Source organism: Anopheles maculipalpis, chromosome 3RL, assembly GCF_943734695.1.
Source record: "Anopheles maculipalpis chromosome 3RL, idAnoMacuDA_375_x, whole genome shotgun sequence".
NCBI classification, from domain to species: domain Eukaryota; kingdom Metazoa; phylum Arthropoda; class Insecta; order Diptera; family Culicidae; genus Anopheles; species Anopheles maculipalpis.
The window spans coordinates 52,270,331-52,280,537 of record NC_064872.1 but is presented as its reverse complement, the minus strand read 5'-3'; the positions used below and the strand labels follow the sequence as shown (position 1 = coordinate 52,280,537).

Sequence of the window (10,207 nt, the reverse complement as noted above, 5' to 3'; positions counted from 1 at the left end):
CTCCGAACTAGTGATGGAAATAATCGTTCCCAAGTGAGATACGATCCGACCGATCCGGATCCACCTTGGGATCGATCCTCCGAATACGATCCGAATCTCTATTATAATATTCCCCATGCCTACTGAACATTAAAAACATGTTAGGAGAGGAACTTGAGTGGATGCATTTGGTTGTGTTTGTCCGGAAGAAACACAAAAATAATAGCATAAGTTAGTCGTGATTATTACATTTTGTTTTTGATTTATTTGTTATCTAATTTATTTAAATATTTTGTCTGATACTATTCATGAAATAGAACATGAACAGATGAACAGCATCAGAAATGCTTTAAAGATTACAAAACATTGTTGTATAATCAGGTGTTGCGGGGGAAAAACGAAGCACGACCGTCCCGTTGTTTGACATCGTTCGTGAACGCGCCTGATGACTGACTCGGAATCCGGGCGATCCAAGATTTGGGATTGAATCCGCATCGATCCGAGGAAGGATCGAATCCCAGAATCCGATCCGGATTCCATTGCCCAACACTACTCCGAACCGTAGAACTGCATTTTATCCAGGCGGTGCACGGTTGTTTAGTTGCGTGGTGTTTCGTAATCCAAATTCAAATTCTTATTCTTATATGTTGTTATTATATCCCGCTCGAATTTGGACGTTTCACTATCAAGTCATCCATAGTCTATTAGAGAAATCCTTTTCTTAACATTTTTTTTTTTTTAGCTATGATCTACTTTTGAGGATTTTTTGACTGTTTAAAATACCCATATTCACAATGATCAAAATCTGCGGGTTATTGTCTTCAAGAACATCGTAAATACTAAAATGAGTATCAAAAATCATAGTTATGATTCCTTCCATCAAAATTTGTTGATACACGGACTATTTTTTGACTCCATACCCTCGACAGGTTTTGGTTGGACATAGCAGGCGTCCTTGAATTGATTCTAGCCGTGACTCAATAACCATTCCTGCGTACGGGGATATGGGGTCCGAACAGGATGATGATCCATTTTCCTGTCCTGTACCATAGTCCACTTGCGGGGAATGTTTTACAATTTGCTGCCATTTAAAGCAACACGCTAATACATCTCGTGTAATGTTTGAAAACTTGCTAATCTGTTCTTAGTTAGACATAGTACTTATTGCCGGTCCACCTGCTAGCAAGATAAAAATAACAGTGGGTAAACCGAAGGGTTAATTTTGAAAAGAGGAAAAGCAAAACTGAAATTGTTGAAAATTTCTTGGAGGGTTGATTTTATTATCAAATTTCTATAAAATTTCAAAACAAAAAAAAAAAAACAGACAGAGTTTGACAATAACAGGCCGGTAAAGCCCAGTTTTTTTTATTTTAATAATTTAAATTTAATTGTTCTATTGGTAATAACGTGATTTTTTTCCTTGAGACCCTCGATTAAACAATATTAATAATTTAAAAAGAATGATTGTACTTCGCTGTCCGTTCGGTGTGCGGTTTTTTGTTTGTCAAGCTTTGGCTACCGAATGTATCGTGCGAAACTACTACCCGCGAAAGACACATGGATTCCATAAGTGAGCCATTTTCTTGCCATTTCTATACCGTACGCATCTTATTTCGTTTCGCACCTGAAGGATAAAGCAGACAGCGTAACAAAAAAGAACGACATGAACGGGACACAAGCAAGCATGGGCAACTCCATCGTTCGTCGAAATTGTCCAATACATACTGCTGACTTCCTTTGAAAGTGGTCAACCTGCTCATACCAACCGTACGCTGTTTCGCCAAAAGCCGATCGAGACTTCCCTCTCTCCACGTCCTTTTATGGGAACCACGGTAGTATGAAGCTGCCGGGCTCGAGACCACCCTGACTGAATAATTTTCCTCTTCTCCGGTGCCTCATGTGGATCCGGAACCGCTTCCACGATCGTCACGAAACGGTTTTGCTCAGAGGTGTAATTTGTGGAGAGGTGGTACAACAGCAGAAACATAACTACCGATCGGTCTGACGGAGCACTTGGAAAAGGAAAATGTAAAGAGGTGGTTTCTGTTCTGTTGGGTTGATGGTCCCGTTTTGTTTTCGTTTTTGCTTTTGCATTGCTGTATTTTCAACTTATGCACGCCACAAACGAAGTACTGGAACCGTCACACTTTGTCTCATGATGGAATTGGGTTTGTGGCACCCAATTGTAAAGTTTGTATCTCGAGGTAGTTTTACTGATGTTTTCTCTTTGAATATACGTTTGCAACTGCCTTTATGATCTATGGGGTGGAACATTTATTAATTATACTTTGATCTTTGGTAAATATTAAACATCAAGCATTTCGTAATCCACCATGTAAGGGTACTAATTGTTCTCATAGCTACAACCGTTCCAAACTTTCTCTCGATGGTAATCGTAAAAAATGAAAAGCACTTGAAGTGCCTTTGCCTTGTGATGAGGGTACATAAAATGTAAGAGTATCATACGACTAGTCGCAACAGAGAAGTAAAAAAATTCACCTGATGAAACAACATACGGTATATTTGCCGAGCGAACGTTAAATTGAAAACGCATTGTTTTTTGGATTTATTTTATTGATGTGTTGTTTTATAAAAGGGCGTCACGCTATATTTCCGGATGATATATTCACTCTTATCCAATTGTTTTGCATTAAACTTAAGTGTTGCCCGGTTTAAAATTAAACGTCAAAACTTATGAACTAACTAAGAAATATTTTAACTTAAATACTAGACACGCTCAGCACCGACCTACAGCAGACTAAAAAGTAATCTATGAAGATAGATCACAATTTGTCAAAAAATGCATATAAACAGGAATAAGGACTGTGCGCAGTGCTGTGCTGCACCGTCACTCAAGTTGTTCAGTATTTGTTAGGTCCGCAAATAAATAACGGCCGTTTTAAAATCGATGGGGCCACTGTGGACTGTGCCGCGATTAATCATAAATCAAGTTTGGGAATGACACAATCAAACTGTGTTCAAACAGATAAGTGATTATTTCGTGCGAGTAAAAGTTCCTAGTTTTTGAAAATGTCTGATTTTGAGCAAGATAAGCGCCATATGCTGGTGGAGGTGTTTCTGTTTTTGTTTCAAGCGAAGAACGGCAACCGAAGCGCATCGAGAGCATTCGAGTGTTTACGGCGATGCTGCTCTAAGCGAAACAAGGTGTCAGGATTGGTTTTGACGCTTTCGAAGCGGTGATTTAACCGTGGAGGATGCTCAATGTAAAGGAAGGCCCAAAACGTTCGCCGATGAAGAATTGACAGTTTTACTGGAGGAAAATCACTGTCAAACCATATCAGGCCATATCATCACGGCTGAACGCATTTTGCATGATACAGAAGGAGGGCGAACATTGCGCAGAACATTGAACGCAGACTCTTAATGTATGAATGGCTGGTCCAGCGGCACAACAGAAAGGGGTTCCTGCACAGAGTCGTGACGGGAGACGAGCAGTGGATTTTGTTTAGCAATCCTAAGCGCAAAAAATCATGGGGAACCCCCGGTCATACCTCAACATCATCAGCTCGGCCGAACATCCATAGCTCGAAAGTTATGCTAAGTATTTGGTGGGACCAGCTCGGCGTCATCTACTACGAACTCCTGAAACCGGAAGAAACAATCACTAGTGAATAATTTATGAATTTAAGCCGAGCACAGCGTGAAAAACGGCCAGAATACTCATCACGCCACGACAAAGTTATTCTGCTGCATGACAATGCTCGGCCATATGTTGCGCAACCTGTGAAAACCTACCTTAATACCCTCAAATGGGATGTTTTACCTCACCCGCCGAATTCATCGGATCTGGCACCATCGGATTTCTATCTGTTTCGATCCATGGCACATGGGTTGGTCGACCAGCAGTTAACCTCCTAAGAACAACACTGGTTCCATACCTAGATTGCGTCGAAAAACGTATCATTTTTCCGAAAACGAATTCACGATTTAGCGCAATAAAATCCGCAATTTCTACAAATAAAAATGCCACGAGTAAAAATAAACTTATGGCAAAACGGCCGTTATTTATTCGCGCACCTATTATTCCCAAATAGATAAATTTAACAAATTATTTCATTGCTTATCTAACAGGTATTAAATCAAACTCACCAGTGGCTGGTGAACGGCCAAGACTCTCTTAACATACATCACATTGTAGATAGCACTTTTAAGTGCTGGTGCTTGTCTTAGGTGTAAAAATAATCATTTATAGTCGGTATAATCAGAGTACAGCTAATTAATCCAGCTATCTGTCCGTCGTTGTCGTATTTTTTGGTGGCAATTTTTCGCTTTTGTACGCGTTTGCCGAGTGAACCTGAGGAAATGCTCCATTGTGCGTAGCAAGCTTATTATCTGTGTCGAAATGATACATTGGATAACGTGGAGTAAATGGCACTGTACCAAGCGACGGGGACTCGTCATCATCCTGAATGTTGACATCGACACGACCAGCTGATTTTTCAAACGTGTGAGGGACTGATGGATGAGAGAGTAAAATAAAACCGTCAACCAATTTGAATAGGAAATAGGCATCAAAAGTGATGTTGCTAAAACTTACTAGCGAGAGACGGCACACTGGCGTGAAAGATTTTTCGAGTTAAAGATGATGTAGTCGTCATGTGGGCCTCCACAATGGATGCCCTCTGTTGCCGTTGGTTGAGGTTCATTAGTGGCACTGTACCGATTATCACAGGAATTTGCACCTGTGGACTGTAGGCCATTCCCAATACCTTGGCGGTCACTTCTACAAAGTACTCGAGACGAATGATAGTGTCGCTGCGTGTTGGTGGTTCCGATGGCACTAGAAACCGTCTTTCGTATGCTGCCGATCCCTTCGCATCGACACCACTGCATTGAAACTTGGCCAGTGTGTTGTAGACTGTCCGGTTCTGTTGGTAGGGTGTTTTGCTACAATATCGTACCTGTCGGCGAAGCTTGAGCTTCACTTCAGCGATACACTTATTGCTGCCATTAGAAATGCTCACTGTGGTGAGAACAAACTGTCCCGGGACGTATCCCGTCATCGGCAGCATCACGTTAATGGTAAGTGGCTCGGAACGGCATGGACCACAGTAAAAGTGCTTGATATGCTCTTGCACTACAGGTACGTTCAAGGGGGGCGAGATGGTGTTGAGGTTAAGTTGGTTCACGACGGTGAACGCAATTTTATAGGTGAGATCGAATTTCCACGGCCGCTCAAAGATGACTCGAGCTGTATAGCGGATGTAACCGTAATCACCTTCGAAGGATGTGGGCAGCGAGTTTGGCAGTTGTAAAGCAAATTTGTAAACCTGGCGTCCCGGGTCCATTACTATCGGTTCATCTGCCAATGAGATAGGAAGAAAGCTCGTACGGTATTGACTAGATTACACGGGGCGTGTTTTTCGTACCCGTGTCGGATCGTACAAAGACCACTACATGCTTGAGAAAATCTTCCCGTCCCTGGAATGCAATCGTTGTTCCTGTACCGTAGGTTTCCGTCCATAGGACACGTGCTAGTCCGGTAACTTTTAATGAAATTCCTGCGAGATATTTGGAAACAAGAACGTTGCTGTCATTCGATTTGCACACACTGCACACATCACACCTAGCCCTCCTTCAATCGCCGTTGTTAGGTCTCTTTACCTTTCACTTTCTTCGTTTTCGGAAGGTCGATATCTACCGTGCCGGTAAATTTCTGGCCGGCAAAAAATACACCGTGAAAATTGTCATCAAACGAGATTGTACACGCCGGCGAAGATGCCATCGGTCCGATGAAGTGGAAGCGTATGCCTGTTTGAATATCTCAACCCACTGGTATACTTAAGTGCAAAACAATAAAAACAACTCTTTTGCGTGAACAAGTCCCGCTGTCACGGTCTAGGAACGAATGTGAGCCACTTCGACACAACACTAGGATGTACGGAATTTTCGCTGCACAAAAACGCGTTTACTTTATCGGTTTCAACGCAAACACCGATAAGATAAGATGGGTTTGGTAAAGTGTTTGCGATTTCACTGGGGGTTAGTTAGTTGTCAGTAGCGGATTGAATCCATTTAGCTAAGGCGCACCGTGTAAGCGGAAGCAAGGTGAAAGGAGCAAGTGACGGGGGGAATAATGACAAATTTGATTTGCGCAAGATAGGGCACAAGTTGAACGCGTTATATTGGACGGCTGATTAGGGGTAGCATAATTATCCTACGCAATTTTGATAGTAGGATTAAGCGTAGTCGTCATCAATCATGACATTTAGAACTAGCTTGTCTGCTAGTTCGAATGATACTGTAGACTTTAAAAAATGACTACAGCTTCCTGCTTACTGACAGATATAGAATTCTAATGGGATATTTTTGTTCGGCGCAGAGGATGTATTCAATTAGTTATCTTTCTAACAAAAAAACAGTTTGGTTCCAAATAAATGGAAAGCAGTTTTGCTTAATGCAGCTGTACCGAAAAATAAAGTGACTGCTTTTTTTTTAAATGGTTTTTTTTATTAGGCTAAATGAAGTTATCCCCTTCCTATGTAATGCACCTCTTTCACCTTTTCTCCCACTCCTCGAAGCAGGTGGAAATGTCCTTTAGTTACGCCGCCGCTGCGGCTTCTATCTCCTCGATAGTGTCAAAACGGTGTCCCCGAAGCGGCCATTTTAGGTTGTTGAGCAGCCAGAAATCGACTGGTGCCAAATCTGGCAAATAACGCAACCGCTGCATTACGCTGAGATAGTACTCTCTCACCATTTGGCCCTCCGGAAAAAAAATCCTTGTGAACCATCTGCGATTTCCGGATTCGGCCCGACTTCTTGGGCCTCGGCTCGTTCGGGGAACATATTTTTTTTCGTCATAGATTCTTCTCCGAAGGCTTTTTGTAACATCTGCAATGTTTCCGCAGCGTTTATTTCATTGCGCAAAGAAAATTTGATACATGCGCGCTGCTCCACAAACTTGGACGTGGTGAATATGGACAAAAACACTTGGCGCTGCTCCGAAAACAAATTGTCAATCCTAGCTGGGTTGATGTTGTGATTTGGAACGTGGCAGAACTGTCAAAAATATACATATTGACAAATGAGAAATAAAAACAAGGAGCTTCTTATGGCGGGCGAAATTTGACATCCAATGTCACTTTACTTTTCGGACAATGAAGTAATTCAAATATTGGTGTTGAGCTGTTATCATTCGATAAACGATTTTTTCCCCTGGGTCGATTTTATACATTAGGGAATTCATGAATCATTGACAAAGCCAGAATCATTGAATCATTGAATAGTAGAAAGTAAAAGTAGTTAGTTTCTACTAAAAGAGATGTGAAGGCAAATGGCCCATATAGTTACAAATGTTCGACCCGGTGGTATAGGTGTGAGCGGCTCCGGTCTTTAGGCCTGTGGGGTCCTTTTCCTGCGGCTACAAACCAACCCTCAAGATGGGGTATGTGGGATTCATCGTGACGCTGGGCCCGTTAAGCGGACCCGGAAGTCGATGCGACCCAACTAAACCACTCCTCGACCTGATCCGAAACCTGCCGATGCGCTGATGTGCGTAGTACTCCATGCAGTATCGTTTGTGCGATGTACTCATTCAGTTGACGTGCGGCTGCTGCGTCTTTCGTCCTAGTTGTCTCAGCTGCTGCTGCTGCTTCGTGCCTTCCTTTCCACTGCTGCTGCACAGATCCACCCGTCCGTAGCCGTTACTCCCGGTTGGGACTAAGCTCCTGCTGCTGATCTGGTTACTCATCGCTGCTGCTCCGAGTTGGGTCCGAGCAAACCGTGGACAGTGGAACATTACGTGGTCAACATCTTCCACGTCGTGTTCACACACCGGGCAGTTTGGCAAGCCGTCGAGGATGGCTATAACCAGGGCTCTCCTTCTGCTGTTTTTGGGGCCACACTTGTTCGGCATCAGAGCGGTCAAGGCATTCATGATACACGATGCCCTTGAGCAAACCTTCTCCAGATGCCGGCCGTAGTGCTGCTTGCGGCAGAGCTCGATCCCAAGGTACTTGAGCGATTCCGTGGATATGATCGTGTGTCCCCCCGCCCGTAGTTGACCTACTTGCGGGTTGTGCCGGTCTTTTGATGGACCAGCTTCAGACCCAGACCCAGATCCAACGCGTCCATCATCTTCAGGTTCCTCGTAACAAGGGTGCTGATTTCCTGTGGACCCCTTCCGATAAGGGTGAACGCCACATCATCCGCAAATCCTATAATGTCCGCACGCTTCCCGGACAGCTCCGGACGTAGAAGGTCGTCGTACATGACGTTCCACAGAGTAGGCCCTAGAACCGAACCCTGTGGAACACCTGCCGTCACTGGTAGCGAGACCATTCCTTCGTCCGTCTCGTAATGGAGCGTGCGATTGATGAAGTAGTTCCGTAGCAACGCCTGGAGGTACAGTGGCGTGTTTCTTCGCTGCAGAGCCGCTCCAATCGCTGTCTAGTTGGTCGTGTTAGAGGCTGGCCGGCGTGACCCTTAAAGGTCGTTAATTCAAGAAGAAGAAGTTACAAACAATAAATAGTAACAGTTACCTAAGAGAAGAGAAGTCAAGGAAAACAGATTTATCGTTGTAGAACTACAGCTAAAAAATCTCCTCAATATTTACCTTGTACTTCTAGACTTAACGGCCTTCTAGGTTGCGCTAGTCATCTAATTGCTTGCTTGACACGGTGATACCACGTAGTTCGGATCCTCTTACCAGGCTTACCACTAGGCCTTTATCATTTTATGAAATATAATGACCTTCAGTAATTTATTTTCATTAGTCAAAACAATTATCGAAATATAAAGGGGTTAGGTAGCTTATAGAGACTTCCAGTATTTCTACTTCATTCGTCTAAGAAAACTTTCGTGTACAATGCAGACCAACTCAAAGATTGTGCAAATGAGAAGTTTAAGACACGGCACATATCATCAGCTAAGTTTGAACTCAGTTTAAATCGATTTCTGTTAATTTTAAATGTTTACAAGGCTGTTTTTGTGTTTTAGTTTATCTATCAGCATTCATCTGGTTCATTTGCATTCAAATTAAAATGCTGCATTCGGATGAAAAATGTACGTTGTCAGCTTGGCACACACTAGGGTACCGTAACAAACCATCGCACTATCAGGGAAAAAGCCTTTCCTGGCCATGTTTGAAGAGTACAATGCGTTTCTCGTTACATATTTCATGTAAAATTCCTGCGACCCCAAATATGGCACACCAATCGATTGCTGCTTTGGTCTGCATCGAGTTAGCGCGGAACATGGCAAAGCTCTTAAGTGGTCTTGGCAGCCACATTCTGAGCGTAAGACATAGCCCACTTCGGCCTCGCGCAATTCCACAGGGTTTGCAGTTGCTCCACGAAATGGGAAGATGTGCTTTACACAAGCTCTGCACACCGGGCATACCCGTATGCGCAAAACCGGCCATTTTCAGTATGCGGTGCAGGCGATTCGGAGCAGTGCTTTGTCAACGTGAATACTCGATTCATCAGAAATGTACATATTTTGCGCATTTCCAGAAATGCATTTCTATGCAGTTGTCTCAGCCTGCAGCGTTCAATCTGAGCTGTTGTCGTCTGGTGCTTGAACACCGAAAGACACCAGATCCAAAACCCGCGAGCTTGGAAAACTATTGATTGGTGGTTCAGTCTGAACATAATTTGGTGTGCCATGTGTTAAAAGAGGGTCAGCAGGAGCTGGGAGCACTGATTTTAATTAAAATAAATTAAGCAAACTTTTCAGGGAGCAACAGCAACGAAGGACTATGTGCTGCCAATCGGTACATGGTTCAGGAGTAGAGCAGATTGTGGCGTAGCGATAGTCTGGATGATCGATCAAACGATCAAAATGTTAGACATGTTTCATGTTCAAAGCATTGCAACGTGGTACAGATATACAGATTAGCAAGTTATGAAATTCGGTACAACCATGAGCTCTAGGAATGGACACTATTGGTGGTTTCGTACATTGATTTATTCATATTACAAAATGGAACTCACACATAGGCGATAGAAGTAAACTGTCGCATTTTATGCTGTGTACCGTATTTAGTTGTAACTTTAGGAATAAAATGACACTTGAAAGTGAGCTATGCACCGATTGAAGAGACGGTAAATTAGAAAATCCTGTACAATATTCGTGATAAATCGTTATTAAAAATAACTGTCCACGGCATGAATGACGTGGAAGGATCCTGCGTCCGACGAACACCAATCTTAATGTGTGATCTTTCTTCGCGATCTTGCCGACTCTTGGTAATCGGTTCGACTGCACC

General features: G+C 43.1%; 1 protein-coding gene across 1 annotated transcript; it reads right to left on the bottom strand.

Moving 5' to 3' along the window:
* Positions 1-4,225: 4,225 nt before the first annotated feature.
* Positions 4,226-5,731, bottom strand: LOC126562357 (arrestin domain-containing protein 17-like). The gene is made up of 4 exons (XM_050218832.1): positions 5,605-5,731; positions 5,370-5,501; positions 4,538-5,302; positions 4,226-4,455 (listed from the first exon to the last, which is right to left on the bottom strand). The coding sequence occupies exons 1-4, from the start codon at positions 5,723-5,725 to the stop codon at positions 4,226-4,228; spliced, it is 1,248 nt and encodes a 415-aa protein (XP_050074789.1). The 5' UTR covers positions 5,726-5,731.
* Positions 5,732-10,207: the final 4,476 nt, after the last annotated feature.

Coding starts and splice junctions, on each gene's coding strand:
- LOC126562357 (XM_050218832.1), bottom strand. CDS start 5,725: ATGGCATCTTCGCCGGCGTGTACAATCTCGTTTGATGACAATTTTCAC. Junction 5,303..5,369: donor CTTTGTACGATCCGACACGG/GTACGAAAAACA, acceptor TCTCATTGGCAG/ATGAACCGATAGTAATGGAC. Junction 4,456..4,537: donor CAGTGTGCCGTCTCTCGCTA/GTAAGTTTTAGC, acceptor CTCATCCATCAG/TCCCTCACACGTTTGAAAAA.